General features: G+C 42.5%; 1 protein-coding gene and 1 pseudogene across 1 annotated transcript; both read right to left on the reverse strand.

The window, feature by feature from the left end:
* Positions 1-1,364: 1,364 nt before the first annotated feature.
* LOC138440896 (olfactory receptor 7D2) lies at positions 1,365-9,393 on the reverse strand. The gene is made up of 2 exons (XM_069590973.1): positions 9,372-9,393; positions 1,365-2,329 (listed from the first exon to the last, which is right to left on the reverse strand). The coding sequence occupies exon 2, from the start codon at positions 2,301-2,303 to the stop codon at positions 1,365-1,367; it is 939 nt and encodes a 312-aa protein (XP_069447074.1). The 5' UTR covers positions 2,304-2,329; positions 9,372-9,393.
* Positions 9,394-17,949: 8,556 nt separating this feature from the next.
* LOC138441721 (SCAN domain-containing protein 1-like) lies at positions 17,950-18,663 on the reverse strand (annotated as a pseudogene).
* Positions 18,664-19,806: the final 1,143 nt, after the last annotated feature.

The raw sequence follows: 19,806 nt of genomic DNA on the forward strand, positions 1-19,806 counted from the left end.
TCTGGGAGACAGTGAAGGACAGGGAAGCCTGGCATGCTGCAGTCCATGGGGTCACAAGGACTCGGACATGACTGAGTAACTGAACAACAACAACACACACACACATACACACACACAACTTTATTTTCTTGTTGAGATTCCATTTCACTTTCATAATATTGAAACGGTTGTATTGCAGTGTCTGTGTCTTGAATGTCATCTAGTTGGTACAACTGTTTGGTGTTTGTGTATATCCCATTGTGTGTGTGTGTGTGTGTGTGTGTGTGTGTGTATGTGTTTTGTTGGCTGTTAGAATATCAACTGTCTCACCTTTAAAATGGGAATAGATTCATTCCTATTGGGAAGATTACATGAGATAACAGAGAGCAGTTAGCATAGGCTTACCGTAAAATAAGCACTCAAACATCAATTATATTTTCATATGTATTCAATCATACTTTATCCAATTTAAAAAACACTGATGGTGGTACAAACATATACACAACACAAATCCACAATCAAACACATAGAAATAAAGTGAACAATCAGGAGTTTAAACATGCTATGCCAACATTGGAGATAACAAAGCTATAGTAAATTTCAAATCGAAGTTTTGAACTCACCAGTGTGGAAGTAAGAAGACCAAAGACATAATTTTTTGGATAGCAGATGGGGCAGAAATTACTAGGAAGTTGTTTGAATGTGGTTTAAAACCTAGAAGAGGGAATTCCCTGGTGGTCCAGTGGTTGGGACTCAGCACTTTCACTGCCATGGCTCAGGTTCAATCCCTGGTCAGGAAACTAAGATCCTGCAGGCCATGAGACACCACCAAAAATAAATAAATAAATAAAAACTAGGAGAGGAAAAAGAAAATCACAAATCTTACAGGATTGGGTGAAAAAAAAACAAGATGATTTGAGACATGCAAGAGTAATTCTTTCCTTTTTTGCTGGCTGTGCTGGGTCTTTTTTGCTGCATGTGAGCTTTTCTCTAGTTGCAGCAAGCGGAGGCTACTCTCTAGTTGCAGTGCTCAGGATTCTTTTGTTTTGGAGCACAGGCTCAAGGGCATCTGGGCTTGAAAGTAGTTATGATGCGTGGGCTTAGTTGCCCCATGGCATGTGTGATTTTAGTTCCTGGGCCAGGAATTAAACCCATGTCCCCTGCATTGCAAGGTGGATTCTTAACCACTGGTCCACCAGGGAAGTTCCAAGAGTAAGAACGTCATCACCGACTCAATGAACATGAGTTTGAGCAAACTCTGGGAGATAGTGGAGGACAGGGAAGTCTGGTGTGCTGCAGTTCATGAGGCTGCAGAGTCGGATGGGACTTAACGACTGAACAACAACAACCCGCAGAACCTGTTAGTCTTGAAGCCATCGGAATTATCACAGACAAGAGGTTGTTCTGTTGAGGAGCCTTCTGAGGGTTCCCTTCACATCCTTGTTCCTCAGGCTGTAGATGAAGGGGTTCAACATGGGGGTCACCACGCTGTACATCACAGAGGCCACTGAGACTTTCTGGGGGGAGTGAGTCACTGCAGAAGTGAAATGGACCCCCACCCCTGTCCCATAAAATAAAGAAACAACTGAGAGGTGAGACCCACAGGTGGAAAATGCTTTTTGCTTTCCCCCAGATGAGGACATCTTCCTTATGGATAAAGCAATTCGTGAGTAGGAGAAAAGAATCCCAATGAGGGGGAAAACACCCAGCACACCAGTCATAAAATATATCAAAGTCCAGTTCAGGAAGGTATCAGAGCAGGCCAATTCAAGAATGTGTGTCAGTTCACAGAAGAAATGTGGAATTTCAAGATCTCTACAGAAGGTCAGGTGCTTCATCAGACAAATGTGAAGGAGGGATGTCAGGACACCAATGAGCCAGGTAATAAAAACCAGCCAACCACAGAGGTGTGGGTTCATGATGACCGTGTAGTGCAGGGGGTGACAGATGGCCACAAACCGGTCATAGGCCATGGCAGTCAGGAGCAGAGTGTCCAGGATCGGAAAAAGCATGGAAAAATACACCTGAGTGAGGCAGTCCATGTAGGAGATGGCTTTGTTCTCTGTGTGGATGCTCAGTAGCATCTTGGGGACTATGCTGGTGCTGAAACAGATGTCAACCAAGGACAGGTTTGAGAGGAAGAAGTACATGGGGGTGTGGAGGTGGGAGTCGAAAATGATGGCCAAGACGATGAGCAGGTTGCCAAGCACAGTGACCAAGTACATGGACAGGAACAGCCCAAATATGAGAGGCTGCAGTTCTGGGTCCTCAGAGAACCCAAGGAGGATAAACTCTGAAACTCCTGTTCTGTTTCCTGCTTCCATGTAGCTGATATATCTATGAAGGAAGAGACAAGAGCAGCAGGAATTAGCAGCAAACTGGCATCCTCCACATATTAGAAATATTGACCATGCCTTTCACTCAAGTTTTAATGTTTATGAAGTGTGCCATTTTGTCTAAGCATTGGAGCTTTGTTCACTCAAAAGTAAAAACCTGTTTTTATCTTATATCTTATCCTAATTTCTTGTATTAAGTATCCGTTTTATGACAACAAAATGAAAATAGAATCCTATAAAATGGAATCTGGCATTCCTGACCGCTTATCTGAAGGATCTGTTTTATAACAACCCTGTCAGACGGTTATGGATCTTCACAATGGGGACAAATCAACAAGATGCAAATAATGTTGCTTCTGTGGGATTGAAATCCTGCACATTTGGGATCCTGCCAAAAGTGCAGGACTTCAGTCTAAAGACTAGGGGCTTCCCTGTGGCTCAGTGGTAAAGAATCCGCCTGCCAATACAGGAGACGTGGATTTGATTCCTGGTCTGGGAAGATCCCACATGCTGCAGAGCAACTAAGCTCCAGCACCACAACTACTGAGCCTGTGCTCTAGAGCCCAGGAGCTGCAACTACTGAAACCTGGGTATCCTAGAACCCATGCTCTGCAACAAGAGAAGCCACTGCAAGGAGAAGCCCGTGCACTGCAACTAGAGAGTAGCCCCAGCTCACCCTAACAGAAAAGCCTGCACATAGCAACAAAGCCCCAGCACAACCAGAAATAAAAAATACAAAGACTAGGGAACATCAGACAAACTCAAGTTGAAGGACATTTTACACCATGTCTGACCTGCCCCTTTCAAAAATGTAGATGCCAACAAATTCAAATAAATTCTAGCAATTGTTCTGGATTAAAGGAGATTAAAGAGACATGTCAGCTGAATGTAATCTTCGATGTTCTTTTGCTGCAGATGAAATTATTAGGACAACTGTCGACATAGACATGAGTTCTGTAAATTTAATAATAGTATATAAATGTTAATTTCATTATTTTGATAATTGGGCTATGGCTGTGTGAGGCAATGCCCTTGTTTCTAGTGAATTTTGAAGACTTAGAGATAAAGAGATCCCATATGTACAGTTCTATTTTCTCTTAAGTGCTTCTGAAAAATTTCACCAAGAGACACAGGCACACACACACCCTTACAAAAGGAAGAAGGAAAAGTGGATTAAAAAAAAGTAAAGATGGTCAAGTGTTAAAATTGGGGAGATCCAATAGAAGATATACATAAGAACTATTTGTTCTTTTAACTTTTCTCTAAATCTGAAATGAGGTTAAAATCAAAAGTTAAAAAGTATCCCCTTCACATTATGCCCAGTAGTACAGGGCAGAAAAACAAGAAGAAAACCCTTTGTGAGATGCTGTCAGAAGAGTTAGACTGTCAGAAGAGTTAGACTCCCTCGTAGCTCAGATGGTAAAGAATCTACCCGCAATGCAGGAGACTAGGGATCAGTCTCAGTGGGGAAGATCCCCTAGAGAAGAGAATGGAATGGCAACCCACTCCAGTATTCTTGCCTGGAGAATTCCATGGACAGAGGAACCTGTCAGGCTACAGTCCAAGGGGTTGCAAACAGTCAGACACAACTGAGCAACTAACACTTTCACTTTTCAAAGAGCACTGCAGCTGGAGTCACCACTCACAGATTTTGGAGCCCACAGTCACACTCTCCTAGAAACCTCAGCCTGAGGAACTTAATCTAAAATGGTCCCCGATGAACAGTACCCTAGGTCCCAAGCAGAAGCAAACACATCTGCTCTGGAAAGTGCTTTCATCCCAGGACCTTCTCCTCAATGTCAAGAAGGAAGATGGTTTTGCAGTCTCCAGAAGGGAGAAGGTCTGCAGTTTTTCTTTCTTTTAACACTCTTTCCAGGTTTTCCTGTACACGTTGCTCCTCTCAACCTCCCAGTCTTATTTAGCATCATGCCAGCCTTTCACTCTCAAAGCCCCAACATGTTTGCCTTTAGGAGTCTTAAAAATGCTAGAATTCTTCCCCCAGCCATGCCTGTGGAAGTCCTGCCCTCTCTGATGAGATCCTCCTCCCTGCTTTAGTCATCTTGTGGTGACTCCTGTCCTCATCTCTCAGATGAATCCTCCCTGCTCACCAACTGCAGTTCACTAGTCCATGCCTTTAAAACCCTTTCTATTTTTCTCCATTAAACAAATCATAGTTGTGTTTTTGCATTTACTTATGGAATTAATTGAGCTTTTCCTCTTACTGAATCATAAATCACACAAGTTCAGATAACACATTACTCACCTTTGTATCCTCAGTGCTGTGTTATCAAAGAATATGGAAAACTGAATGAATGTTGAAAACAAATATCATTATATGTAACAGAAATGAGAAATCTACAAGTTAACCTCACATTGACTGTAGATGCACCAAGGTAAAAAAGGAGTAGTATGAAGTTATCTGATAAAACCCACCACAATATTGTAAAGTAATTATCCTCCAATTAAAATAAATACATCAAAAATTAATCTGAAAAATCCAACATAGCCCATTATGAATTAATATTCATCTGATGAGTGCAGAAAATATTTAATATTAGTAAGTCAGATAACAACGTATTTATGTCAATAGATCAATGCATAAAATAATGATAAGTTTCAAACCAAGTTTCATTTAACAAAATTTAAGTCATTGATGGGGAGGGAACAGAGCAAAACGTCAGTCACCTAAGAACAGAAGAGTACTGCCCGCAGATGATAAAGTACAACTATGTTAATTGAGTGTGCAAGAAACTGAAAGTGTTAGTCACTCAGTCATGTCTAACTCTTTGAGACCCCATGGACCATAGCCCACCAAGCTCCTCTGTCCTTGGAATTCTCCAGGCAGGAATACTGGAGTGGGTTGCCGTCCCTTCTCCAGAGGATCTTCCTGACCCAGGGATCGAAACTGGGTCTCCTATATTGCAGGCAGATTCTTTACTGTTTGAGCCACCATGGAAGTCTGAGAGTCATTAAAACTTAAAAAAAACAAAACTAACCAATAAAATGCAGGAAGGGGAAATTGTGCCAACTGTTATAACTATTTAACATTGTTTCTATTAATTCAGAAGAAACACCATAAAAAAGTAAACGATATAATATTAGGGAATCAAAACAAAATTGGTCACTATCAGTTGCTGATATGATTGCCTACTTGAGACACCAAAGAAGGTCAATTTAAGTAAAATTTGAACTAATCCGTGTCATCAGCTTTCTTGGATTTGCAAATAATCATTACAAAAGATAAGAGAAAAAGAGTGACTGTTCATAATTGCAGTGACATATAGGCACACCTGGCACAGAAAGGGGGTTTGATGCATGTTTGTTAAACCAAAGAGTGTATGCTGCTGCTGCTATTTAGTCGCTCAGTCATGTCCGACTCTTTGAGACCCCTTGGGCAGTAACCTGTCAGACTCCTCTGCCCATGGGATTTCCCAGGCAAGAATACTGGAGTGGGTTACCATTCCCTTCTCCAGGGGATCTTCCCAACCCAGGGATTGAATGCAGGTCTCCTGTGTCTCCTACATTGGGATTCTTTACCACTGAGCTATGTGGGAAGCCCTAAAGAGTATACACAACCTAGTAGAAAGCAAGTGACCATGGGGGTGAGGTAGAGAAGCAGTTACTTGCTGAAGCAGAGATTCTTCAATGAGAGCCTGCATCAGAATCACCTGGAGGGCTTGTTAAAATAGACTGTTGGGTCCCTTCCCATGAGTTCCTGACGTTATGATTGAGCAGGGTCTGAGAATCTGCATTTCTGTCATATTCCTGGGGATATTCTGCTCCTCCAGGAGCCCCACTTTCAGAGCTACTGTGAGTGAAAGTCACAACTCCATGGTCTATACGGTCATGGAATTCTCCAGGCCAGAATTCTGGAGTGGGTAGCCTTTTCCTTCTCCAGGGGATCTTTGTAACCCCAGGATCGAACCCAAGGATCGAACCCAGGGATCGAACCCAGGTCTCCCGCATTTAGGTGGATTCTTTACCAGCTAAGCCACAAGGGCTTCCCTGGTGGCTCAGAGGGTAAAGCATCTGCCTGCAATGCAGGAGACCCGGGTTCAATCCCTGGGTCAGGAAGATTCCCTGGAGAAGGAATTGGCAACCCACTCCAGTACTCTTGCCTGGAAAATTCCATGGATGGAGGAGCCGGGTGGGCTACAGTCCATGGGGTTGCAGAGTCGGACGGGACTGAGCGACTTCACTTCACTTTAAGCCACAAGGGAAGCCCAAGAATACTGGAATAGGTAGACTATCCCTTCTCCAGCGGATCTTCCCGACCCAAGGATCAAACCAGGGTCTTCTGCATTGCAGGCAGATTCTTTACCAACTGAGCTATCAGGGGAGCCTGAGAGCTACTGTAGAAGAGAACAATAAGAAAGGTATTAGCGGGTGGATTGAAAACACTTATTACGTCTGAGAGAGTGGCAATTCTTGATTCTGAGAAAGTCACTAGTTTCTAGAGGGGCTGAGGCAGATGGAAAACAATTGTAATGGAATCGAAAAAGACATAAACAGCCAGGAAAATAAATTCTAAAAATTTAACAGGAAACCATCTTGGGTTATCTATTTTGTTACCTCCTTCTGGGAACCACCACTGTTTTGATTCTCCTTTTTATACAGAGCATTCACTCACACAGCATGATCCCCTTGGCTGGGATTGCTCAACAAAATGCTTGTGCAGCCTCTTCTTCTCTGTCTCTTGGATGCTGAAGACAGATTCTCCCAGGGAGATGGAACCTGTCACAAAGCCATGACTGTGGGAGTTACCCGTGTGGTCTCCTCCTGGTCAGGCATCACTGAACTAGGGTGAGGCTGCTAGGGAGGTATTTACAGTTTCTCCAGCCCCAGGGGGAAGAATTCTCACCACTCATCATTAAAGAAATTGTTCCTCTGGTGCTCTGCTCTTCAAGTTATTCAGCTCCCTCTGGGTGGAGAGGAAATGGCAGAACAGAATGGTGTGTGCTCCAGGAAGGCAGCTTTGGGGCTAGATGGATCTCTCTCCCATTACCACCCTCTTCCTTCCTGGAAAATCTTTCATAATTTTTGATTTGGCTTCGAAGTAAAGAAGTTCCCCCTCAGGAATGTGTCTCTGATATAAAGACTGATCTCCCTGTAGACACACCACTTAGGGTCACAAAGTAATACAGAAGAAAACAGACATATCTGTCTCAGTGAATTCCTCATGACACTGGATATTTGTTATGTAGACAAGAGTCAGGTTTCAAGACAGGGTCATCAACTGTGTTAAATGATGCTATGGAGGTCAAGGAACAAAGGCTGAATGATAGCCTGTAGATTTAGTGACATGGAAACAGTGGAAAGAGCAACTTTGGTAGAGTGCTGGGGAGGGGTCTATTTGCAGAGCTTGGGAGTGATGTGGCAATGAGGAATTTGACCCTATGAGTTTAAAACATTCTGCCAAGAATTTTGGTGGTAAAGGGAAAGAAAGAGACAATTGTTTCATATAGTGGGTTTTTTTTTTCCATTTAAGACTTGAGAAAGTATTTAGATGGCAAAAGAAATGCTTCACTTGACTGTAGCAAATTAAATTGGTACTGTGTCATTTAATGAAAATGATATCCGATATATTTCTAAGTGAATGAATCATTTATTTTATAAATTATTCTTAGTTTTAAGTAATCAGTTCAGTTCAGTTCAGTTCAGTCGCTCAGAGTCGTGTCCAACTCTTTGCAACCCCATGAATCGCAGCACACCAGGCACCAACTCTCGGAGTTCCCTAAGTAATCAGTCATCTTTAATTAGTTGATAATAAAACTAGAACAGTGAAATTAAAGATGTGGTGTTATCACAAGTTTCATGGGTTAAAGTAACCTCCCATCACCAAGAATAACATCATTGAATTATCAGTTTTCTACTATGTATTGGGTTTTAAGATCTTTATTCTGTAAGATTTTAATGGAAAAACCTGAATGAACATATTGGCCAACCCAATATATATCACTTGACAAAGATATGTAAACTCAATGGTATAAACCAAGAGCCACTGGAACTATAAATACAAGATGTCAATATTCAGAATGGGAGAAAATAATAGCAAATGGAGCAACTGACAAAGAACTAATCTCAAAAATATACAAGCAACTCCTGCAGCTCAATTTCAAAAAAATAAATGACCCAATCAAAAAATGGGCCAAATAACTAAATAGACATTTCTCCAAAGAAGACATACAGATGGCTAACAAACACATGAAAAGATGCTCAACATCACTCATTAACAGAGAATACAAATCAAAACCACATTGAGGTACCATTTCATGCCAGTCAGAATGGCTGAGATCCAAAAGTCTACAAGCAATAAATTCTGGAGAGGGTGTGGAGAAAAGGGAACCCTCTTACAGTGTTGGTGGGAATGCAAACTAGGACAGCCACTATGGAGACCAGTGTGGAGATTCCTTAAAAAACTGGAAATAGAATTGCCTTATGTCCCAGCAATCCCACTGCTGGGCATACACACCAAGGAAACCAGAATTGAAAGAGACATATATACACCAATATTCATCTCAGCACTGTTTATAATAGCCAGGACATGGAAGCAACCTACATGTCCATCAGCAGATGAATGGATAAGAAAGCTGTGGTACATATACACAATGGAGTATTACTCAGCCATTCAAAAGAATACATTTGAATCAGTTCTAATGAGGTCGATGAAACTGGAGCCTATCATACAGAGTGAAGTAAGCCAGAAATAAAAACACCAATACAGTATACTAAAGCATATATATGGAATTTAGAAAGACAGTAATGATAACCCTATATGCGAGACAGCAAAAGAGACACAGATATATAGAACAGTCTTTTGGACTCTGTGGGAGAGGAGAGGGAGAAGGTGGGATGATTTGGGAGAATGGCATTGAAATATGTGTAATATCATATATGAAACGAGTTGCCAGTCTGGGTTCGATGCATGTTACTGGATGCTTGGGGCTGGTGCACTGAGATGACCCTGAGGGGTGGTATGGGGAGGGAGAAGGGAGGGGGGTTCAGGATGGGGAACACGTGTATACCTGTGGCGGATTCGTGTTGATGTATGGCAAAACCAATACAATATTGTAAAGTAATTAACCTCAAATTAAAATAAATAAATTTATGTTAAAAAATATTATGTAGGGAATTTCTTCATTCCTTTCAATAAATAGCTTTTTTTTTTAATTTTAAAATCTTTAATTCTTGACAGCAACAATTCCATTATGGCAAAAATATCTTTGCCATCACTGTATTTTTTTGTTTTGTTTTAAAATTTATTTTGGTTTTGGTTCTGCTGGGTCTTTGTTGCTTTGGTGAGCAGGCCACTCTCTAGTTCCAGTGGTGCTCAGGCTTCTCACTGATGTGGCTTCTCTTGTTGCAGAACATGGACTCCAGGGCACGTGGAGTTCAGTGGTTGCAGCATACAGGCTTTGTTGCCCCAAGGCATGTGGGATATTCCTGGACTAGAGATTGAACTAGTACCCCCCGCATTAGCAGGCAAATTCGTTTTTTTTTTTAATTATTTTATTTTATTTTTTATTTTTTTAAGCAGGCAAATTCTTAACCACTGGACCACCAGGGAAGTCCCATACTTATTTTCTAAACTAGAGAAATAAATGTACTATAATTAAAATAATAATTTCAGTGTAATTACCAACTACAGTGTACATGATATCACTGTAACTTGTACTCTATATTTATATAAAGACATTATAATGTTACATTATTGCATTAAAAAATCATTCATGGAGTGTGTAGCCCTTCACTACTAGTGAGTGAAATAACCAGCCAGAAAACACCTGTCAGGTGGTGGTTCAGTTCAGTTCAGTCGCTCAGTCGTGTCCGACTCTTTGCGACGCCATGAATTGCAGAACGCCAGGCCTCCCTGTCCATCACCAACTCCCGGAGTTCCCTCAGACTCACGTCCATCGAGTCAGTGATGCCATCCAGCCATCTCATCCTCGGTCGTCCTCTTCTCCTCCTGCCCCCAATCCCTCCCAGCATCAGAGTCTTTTCCAATGAGTGAACTCTTCGCATGAGGTGGTCAAAGTACTGGAGTTTCAGCTTTAGCATCATTCCTCCCAAAGAAATCTCAGGGTTGGTCTCCTTCAGAATGGACTGGTTGGATCTCCTTGCTGTCAAAGGGACTCTCAAGAGTCTTCTCCAACACCACAGTTCAAAGATATCAATCTTTGGCACTCAGCTTTCTTCACAGTCCAACTCTCACATCCATACATGACCACAGGAAAAACCATAGTCTTGACTAGATGAACCTTAGTCAGCAAAGTAATCTCTCTGCTTTTGAATATACTATCTAGGTTGGTCATAACTTTTCTTCCAAGGAGTAAGCGTCTTTTAATTTCATGGCTGCAGTCACCATCTGCAGTGATATTGGAGCCCAAAAAAATGAAGTCTGACACTGTTTCCACTGTTTCTCCATCTATTTGCCATGAAGTGATGGGACCGGATGCCATGATCTTCGTTTTCTGAATGTTGAGCTTTAAGCCAACTTTTTCACTCTTCTCTTTCACTTTCATCAAGAGGCTTTTTTGTTCCTCTTCACTTTCTGCCATAAGGGTAGTGTCATCTGCATATCTGAGGTTATTGATATTTCTCCCAGCAATCTTGATTCCAGCTTGTGTTTCTTCCAGCCCAGCGTTTCTCATGATGTACTCTGCATAGAAGTTAAATAAGCAGGGTGACAATATACAGCCTTGACGTACCCCTTTTCCTATTTGGAACCAGTCTGTTGTTCCATGTCCAGTTCTAACTGTTGCTTCCTGACCTGCATACAGATTTCTCAAGAGGCAGGTCAGGCGGTCTGGTATTCCCATCTCTCTCAGAATTTTCCACGGTTGAATGTGATCCACACAGTCAAAGGGTTTGACATAGTCAAAGCAGAAATAGATGTTTTTCTGGAACTCTCTTGCTTTTTCCATGATCCAGCTGGTTCCTCTTCCTTTTCTAAAACCAGCTTGAACATCAGGGAATTCACGGTTCATGTATTGCTGAAGCCTGGCTTGGAGAATTTTGAGCATTACTTTACTAGCATGTGAGATGAGTGCAATTGTGCAGTAGTTTGAGCATTCTTTTGCATTGCCTTTCTTTGGTATTGGAATGAAAACTGACCTTTTCCAGTCCTGTGGCCACTGCTGAGTTTTCCAAATTTGCTGGCATATTGAGTGCAGCACTTTCACAGCATCATCTTCCAGGATTTGAAACAGCTCAACTGGAATTCCATCACCTCCACTAGCTTTGTTCGTAGTGATGCTTTCTAAGGCCCACTTGACTTCACATTCCAAGATGTCTGGCTCTAGATTAGTGATCACATCATCATGATTATTTGGGTCATGAAGATCTTTTTTGTACAATTCTTCCATGTATTCTTGCCACCTCTTCTTCATATCTTCTGCTTCTGTTAGGTCCAGACCATTTCTGTCCTTTATCGAGCCCATCTTTGCATGAAATGTTCCCTTGGTATCTCTAATTTTCTTGAAGAGATCTCTAGTCTTTCCCATTCTGTTGTTTCCCTCTATTTCTTTGCATTGATCGCTGAAGAAGTCTTTCTTATCTTTTCTTGCTATTCTTTGGAACTCTGCATTCAGATGCTTATATGTTTCCTTTTCTCCTTTGCTTTTCACCTCTCTTCTTTTCACAGCTATTTTGCTTTTTTGCGTTTCTTTTCCGTGGGGATGGTCTTGATCTCTGTCTCCTGTGCAATGTCATGAACCTCATTCCATAGTTCATCAGGCACTCTATCTATCAGATCTAGGCCCTTAAATCTATTTCTCACTTCCACTGTATAATCATAAGGGATTTGATTTAGGTCATACCTGAATGGTCTAGCGGTTTTCCCTACTTTCTTCAATTTAAGTCTGAATTTGGCAATAAGGAGTTCCTGATCTGAGCCACAGTCAGCTCCTGGTCTTGTTTTTGTTGACTGTATAGAGCTTCTCCATCTTTGGCTGCAAAGAATATAATCAGATTTCGTTGTTAACCATCTGGTGATGTCCATGTGCAGAGTCTTCTCTTGCGTTGTTGGAAGAGGATGTTTGCTATGAACAGTGCATTTTCTTGGCAAAACTCTGTTAGTCTTTGTCCTGCTTCATTCCGCATTCCAAGGCCAAATTTGCCTGTTACTCCAGGTGTTTCTTGACTTCCTACTTTTGCATTCCATTCCCCTATAAAGAAAAGGACATCATTTTTGGGTGTTATTTCTAAGGTGCTCCCAAGAAATGTGACACGTAATACTTTTAATCAGACGCGTTGCTAATTTTGAATAACCTAAAAGGGTTATTGTTTCCAAAGGCCAGGACTTCCTTTCTTATAGATAATGTTGTATCCCTAAGGACAAAATCACTTCAAATGAAACATTATGAACAATGGAATGTATTTTAACCTATGGCTGGAAATTTTCTCCTGGCTTATTTCTTCATGCTGCTGCTGCTGCTGCTAAGTCACTTTAGTCATGTCTGACTCTGCAACCCCACAGACCTCAGCCCACCAGGCTCCCCTGTGCCTGGGATTCTCCAGGCAAGAACACTGGAGTGGGTTGCCATTGCCTTCTCCAATGCATGAAAGTGAAAAGTGAAAGTGAAGACATTCAGTTGTGTCCGATTCTCAGAGACTCCATGGACTGCAGCCTACCAGGCGCCTCCGTCCATGGGATTTTCTAGGCGAGAGTACTGGAGTGGGTTGCCATTGCCTTCTCCTGGGGATCTTCCCAACCCAGGGATAGAACCCACATCTCCTACTTGGCAGGGGATTCTTTATCATTGAGTCACCTGGGAAGCCCATATATTCACTGTTATTTTTAGTAAAACTGCTCAAGTTTTAGTACTTGTGGAACTTTGGAATATCCACTGATGGGAGGTGCAAGCCAGGTTGCTGAGCATCAGATCCCCAGTCTGTATCATACCAGGTGTGTGACATTAGAGAATTCATCTGACCTCCCTGTACCTCAATTAAAATGGAGGATAAAGTGGTTGCCTAGAGCTGTGGTAAGGATTAAATGAGGTACTGTCAGGAAAGTGAATTAGAGTGCCTGATACTATTCAATAGCCTGATATATTCAATAGCCATCGTTGTTGTCAGACAAGAAGCAAGTTGTCCATTATTTAGAGACCAGAAGTGCTGAAATGCCAAGGGTACTGTGGTAGGGGGTTGGAACAGGGGAAAAAAGCATCTTAGAGCATCCCTGAGGGGAGACAGCCAAGAGGAAGCCTCAGGAGCTGTTTCCTGGCCACATAGAAGTGGCCCTGGAAGTGCAGTCTCCAAGCTTCCCTTTTCCTTCCATCTCTCCACTCACCCGAGGGTGGTGAGGGAGGCAGAAGCACTCAGTGAGAAAGTGCTTCTCCTTTTAGGATCTATGGTCACCACTCTGCTCAGACCTGCCAAATACTCTGTATTAAGGCAGAACCTGAGAAGCAGGACTTTGAGGCATTCAACATGCTGGTGGTGATCTGGGATTTACACTGAGGAGCGCAAGAAAGCAAAGTGCCAAACTAAGAAGGTATGATATTCAACTAGTTAATAATGCAGCATAGACACAGGCTTGCCCAAGTTCTGAAGGCTGCAGGTAATAATCATCTAGTTTCTGGATCATTGGGAATACATGGGGTACATCAGGCAGCTGCTATCTGCCAGAGATATGGAAGTGTTATGGTGCATAGGGACGCTGTGCTTTTCCACACCAGATGAATGTCACTCGGGTTTGTTTGTTTCTAATCCCTTATGGCAGGAAATGCCTAGTTAGAAAGAATAATCTAGAAATAAACTCACCAAAATGTTAACACTATTTACCAAATAGAAGTGAGAGGAAAAGATGAGGTGATCACTTGACTTTTTTTTTTTTTTATGTGACTTGCAGGATCTTAGTTTCCCAAGCAGGGACTGGACTAGAGGCATGGCAGTTAACGGGCTTCCCAGGTGGCACTAGTGTTAAAGAACCCACCTCCCAATGCAGAAGACATAACAGATGCATGTTCAATCCCTGGGTCGAGAAGATCCCCTGGAGAAAGAAATGGCAACCCACTCCAGTATTCTTGCCTGGAGAATCCCATAAATGAACAGAGGAGCCTGCTGGGCTACAGTCCATAGGGCTGCAAAGAGTTGGACACGACTGAAGTGAATTAGTGCACAAGCATGCATGGCAGTTAAAGCACCAAGTCCAAGTCACTGGATTGCCAGAGAATTCCCTTGACTTTTACTTTAAAGTTTCTGTATTATTTGAAAAAAAAAAAAAAAAGATTTTACCACATAGCACGTAAGTTCAGTTCAGTCGCTCAGTCATGTCCGACTCTTTGCGACCCCATGAATCACAGCATGCCAGGCCTCGCTGTCCGTCACCAACTCCCGGAGTTCACTCAGACTCACGTCCATCGAGTCAGTGATGCCATCCAGCCATCTCATCCTCGGTCATCCCCTTCTCCTCCTGCCCCCAATCCCTCCCAGCATCAGTGTCTTCTCCAATGAGTCAACTCTTCGCATGAGGTGGCCAAAGTACTGAAGTTTCAGCTTTAGCATCATTCCCTCCAAAGAAATCCCAGACCTGATCTCCTTCAGAATGGACTGGTTGGATCTCCTTGCAGTCCAAGGGACTCTCAAGAGTCTTCTCCGACACCACAGTTCAAAAGCATCAATTCTTCAGTGCTCAGCTTTCTTCACAGTCCAACTCTCACATCCATACATGACCACTAGAAAAACCATAGCCTTGACTAGACGGACCTTTGTTGGCAAAGTGATGTCTCTGCTTTTCAATATTTAGTATTATATTGGTCAGTGACAGCAAACTAATAAAAAGAGGTGAAGAGAAAACAATAAAAGCATTTCACTATTTGAAATCATTTTGGATTTGAACAGTTCACCACCTAGAGCACATAAAAATTTGAAAGTTTGTTGAAACACATTTTTCGAACAGAGGAGGGTTTGGCTGAATAGAAATATTCTAAGCTTGGACCATTTTTTAAAAGAGGAAAAAGCATGAAGCAGTTATAAATCTGTAAATGGCTTCACTATGGTGATATGAAGTAAATGATTAAATACATGAGAAAGTAATGACTGTTAAAAACTTGTCTTAATCCATGGAGAATAGAGTATTTTGAACTACCTTTATATCCTTTCTTCATATCTTTATTAGGCCCAATGGAATTCTTGAGGCCAGAATACTGAAGTGGGTAGCCTTTCTCTTCTTTAGGGGACATTCCCAACCCAGGGATCAAACCCAGATCTCCCCCATTGCAGGCAGATTCTTTACCAGCTGAGCCACAAGGGAAGCCCAAGAATACTGGAGTGGGTAACCTATCCCTTCTCCAGTGGATCTTCCTGACCCAGGAATTGAACCGGGGTCTCCTGCAATGCAGGCAGATTCCTTACCAATTGGGCTATGAGAGAAGCCCTAATTAGGCAAAACAGTGATTTGTCTTTTTTCCTATTCCTAGCCACTTATTTTTTTTCTTTTTATTTTAATTGGAGGCTAATTACTTTACAATATTGTGGTGGTTTCTGCCATACATTCACATGAATCAGCCATGGGTGTACATGTGTTCCCTGTCCTGAACCCCCCTCCCACCTCCCTCCCCATCCCATCCCTCTGGGTCATCCCAGGCACCAGCCCTGAGCACCCTGCCTCATGCATCGAACCTGGACTGGCGATCTATTTCACATATGTTAGTATACATGTTTCAATGCTATTCTGTCCAATCATCCCACCCTCACCTTCTCCCACAGAGGCCAACAGTCTGTTCTTTACATCTGTGTCTCTTTTGCTGTCTCGCATATAGGGTAGTGCCAAAGAATGCTCAAACTACCGCACAACTGCGTTCATCTCACATGCTAGTAAAGTAAGTAATGCTTAAAATTCTCCAAGCCATGCTTCAGCAATACATGAACTGTGAACTTCCTGATGTTCAAGCTGGTTTTAGAAAAGGCAGAGGAACCAGAGATCAAATTGCCAACATCCGCTGGATCATGGAAAAAGCAAGAGAGTTCCAGAAAAACATCTATTTCTGCTTTATTGACTATGCCAAAGCCTTTGACTGTGTGGATCACAAAAAACTGGAAAATTCTTCAAGAGATGGGAATACCAGACCACCTAACCTGCCTCTTGAGAAACCTGTATGCAGGTCAGGAAGCAACAGTTCGAACTGGACATGGAACAACAGACTGGTTTCACATAGGAAAAGGAGTATGTCAAGGCTGTATATTGTCACCCTGCTTATTTAACTTCTATGCAGAGTACATCATGAGAAACTCTGGGCTGGAAGAAACACAAGCTGAAATCAAGATTGCCGGGAGAAATATCAATCACCTCAGATATGCAGATGACACCACCCTTATGGCAGAAAGTGAAGAGGAACTAAAGAGCCTCTTGATGAAAGTGAAAGAAGAGAGTGAAAAAGTTGGCTTAAAGCTCAACATTCAGAAAACGAAGATCATGCATCCGGTCCCATCACTTCATGGGAAATAGACGGTGAAACAGTGGAAACAGTGACTGATTTCATTTTTCTGGGCTCCAAAATCACTGCAGATGGTAATTACAGCCATGAATTAAAAGACCCTTACTCCTTGGGAGAAAAGTTATGACCAACTTAGATAGCATATTAAAAAGCAGAGACATTACTTTGCCAACAAAAGTCCATCTAGTCAAGGCTATGGTTTTTCCTGTGGTCATATATGAATGTGAGAGTTGGACTGTGAAGAAAGCTGAGCACTGAAGAATTGATGCTTTTGAACTGTGGTGTTGGAGAAGACTCTTGAGAGTCCCTTGGACTGCAAGGAGATCCAACCAGTCCATTCTAAAGGACATCAGTCCTGGGTGTTCATTGGAAGGACTGATGTTGAAGCTGAAACTCCAATACTTTGGCCACCTGATGAGAAGAACTGACTCATTGGAAAAGACCCTGATGTCGGGAAAGATTGAGGGCAGGAGGAGAAGGGGATGACAGAGGATGAGATGGTTGGATGGCATCACCGACTCGATGGACATGGGTTTGGGTGAACTCCGGGAGTTGGTGATGGACAGGGAGGCCTGATGTGCTGTGGTTCATGGGGTCCCAAGGAGTTGAACATGACTGAGCGACTGAACTGATATAGGGTCATCGTTACCATCTTTCTAAATTCCATATATATACATTAGTATACTGTATTGGTGTTTTTCTTTCTGACTTACTTCGCTCTGTATAATAGGCTCCAGTTTCATCCACCTCATTAGAACTGATTCAAATGTATTCTTTTTAATAGCTGAGTAATACTCCATTGTGTATATGTACCACAGCTTTCTTATCAATTCCTCTGCTGATGGACATCTAGGTTGCTTCCATGTCCTGGCTATTGTAAACAGTGCTGCGATGAACATTGGGATACTTGTGTCTCTTTCAGTTCTGGTTTCCTTTTTTTTTAAATTAAGAATCAAACTTTAATATTTCAAGGACACCCCAATTGAGTTACTGGGGGGGGGGCGGTTACAGAAGCTTCCATTCAAGCCACCACAGTGAGAATCAAGAATATTAAAGTTGAAGCAATCATCTCTTTGGATACATAAAAACTATATATTAAAGCGTGTCACAAAGTGCAAAAAGGGAGGCATTCATCAGAGCAAAAACAAGCAGCAGACTGATTGTCCTTACAAGAGGGAAGGGAAACTGGAGTTCACAGTGCCAGGAAACAGAGCTGCTTCAGGCAAAAAAAAAAAAAAAAGATTTTCATTGATTCTTATTACAGCTAGCAAAGGCAAGCTCAAAGAAAATCAAGGTTCAGATTTCTCATGACTGTAGTTGGATTTGCAACAAAGAGAGCCTTTGGTCACTTCTCATATGTAGGTTGAAAAAGAAGCAGTGAGATTTTAGCCAGTGATTCTGACCCCAGGCTGACACCTCAGTGCCCAAGCTCTGAGCTCCTCAGGGAGGACGGCCTGGAATTGCTCCTGCACCAGCATTTCCACAAGCTGCTCATTTGTGTGAATATCAGGTCACAGCCACTGTCCAGCAAGCTCCTGGAGATGTCTCAGGACATCCCTGGGCCCAGCTGCATCTTCATAGTGGAACTCCCAGAACCTCTGCCTGGAGGCTGCAGGGTTGGGAGGACTCCTTCAGGGTGCGGTCTCCAGGTCATCTTCAGAGTCTTCATCAAGGCTCTCTGGTGGAACCTGGACCTAGGGCGGTGCAATCAGGATGTCTTCTGGCTCCTCAGCCATCCTCTCATTTGGTGGTGACCTTATTTCATCATTCTGGACTTCACCAGAGAAGTTTTCATCTCTTTGCATCTCTGGACACCCTTCAGTCTCCATCCTAGAACTCTGCAAAAGAATTTTTCAGACTCCTGCGCAGGTCCCCCTCGGAAGGCCAGGTGAATGGGGGAAGGAGAGGAGCGAGACGCCAAGCCCTGCCACCAGCTCCAGGATAAACGTCAATTCTGGTTTCCTTGGTGTGTATGCCCAGCAGTGGGATTGCTGGGTCATATGGCAGTTCCATTTCCAGCTTTTTGAGGAATCTCCACACTGGTCTCCATAGTGGCTGTACTAGTTTGCATTCCCACCAACAGTGTAAGAGGGTTCCTTTTTCTCTGCACACTCTCCAGCGTTTACTGTTTGTAGACTTTTTGACAGCACCCATTCTGACCAGCATGAAATGGTACCTCATTGTGGTTTTGATTTGCATTTCTCTGATAATGAGTGATGTTGAGCATCTTTTCATGTGTTTGTTAGCCATCTGTATGTCTTCTTTGGAGAATTGTCTGTTTAGTTCTTTGGCCCATTTTTTTATTGGGTAGCTTATTTTTCTGGAATTGAGCTGCAGGAGCTGCTTGTATATTTTTGAGATTAATTCTTATTTATCTTTATACCACAGGGTCTTGACAAAATCTCTTTTTTTTTCCTGATTTTTTTTCTTTTTTAAAAAACTTTTAATTTTATATTGAGCTATTGGGCTTCCCAGGTGGCGCTAGTGGTAAAGAACCCACCTGCCAATGCAGGAGACAAAAGAGATGCAGGTTTGATTCCTGGGTCAGGAAGATCCCCTGAAGTAGGAAATGGCATCCCATGCCAGGACCCTTCCCTGGGAAATCCTATGGACAGAGGATACTGCTGGGCTACATTCTAGAGGGCTGCAAAGAGTCAGACATGACTGAAGCAACTTAACACACATAGCCAATTAACAATGCTTATAAAATTTCAGATGAACAGTGAAGGGATTCAGTTTAGTTCAGTTAAGTCGCTTAGTTGTATCTGACTGTTTGTGACCCCATGGACTGTAGCACACCAGGCTTCCCTGTCCATCACCAACTCCCAGAGCTTGCTCAAACTCATGTCCATCGGGTCGGTGATGCCATCAAATCATGTCATCCTCTGTCGTCCCCTTCTCCTCCTACCTTCAATCTTTCCCAGCATCAGGGTCTTTTCCAATGAGTCAGTTCTTCACATCAAGTGGCCAAAGCATTGGAGCTTCAGCTATAGCATCAGTCCTTCCAATGAATATTCAGGACTGATTTCCTTTAGGATTGACTGGTTTGA

Source organism: Ovis canadensis, chromosome 5, assembly GCF_042477335.2.
Source record: "Ovis canadensis isolate MfBH-ARS-UI-01 breed Bighorn chromosome 5, ARS-UI_OviCan_v2, whole genome shotgun sequence".
Lineage (NCBI taxonomy): Eukaryota > Metazoa > Chordata > Mammalia > Artiodactyla > Bovidae > Ovis > Ovis canadensis.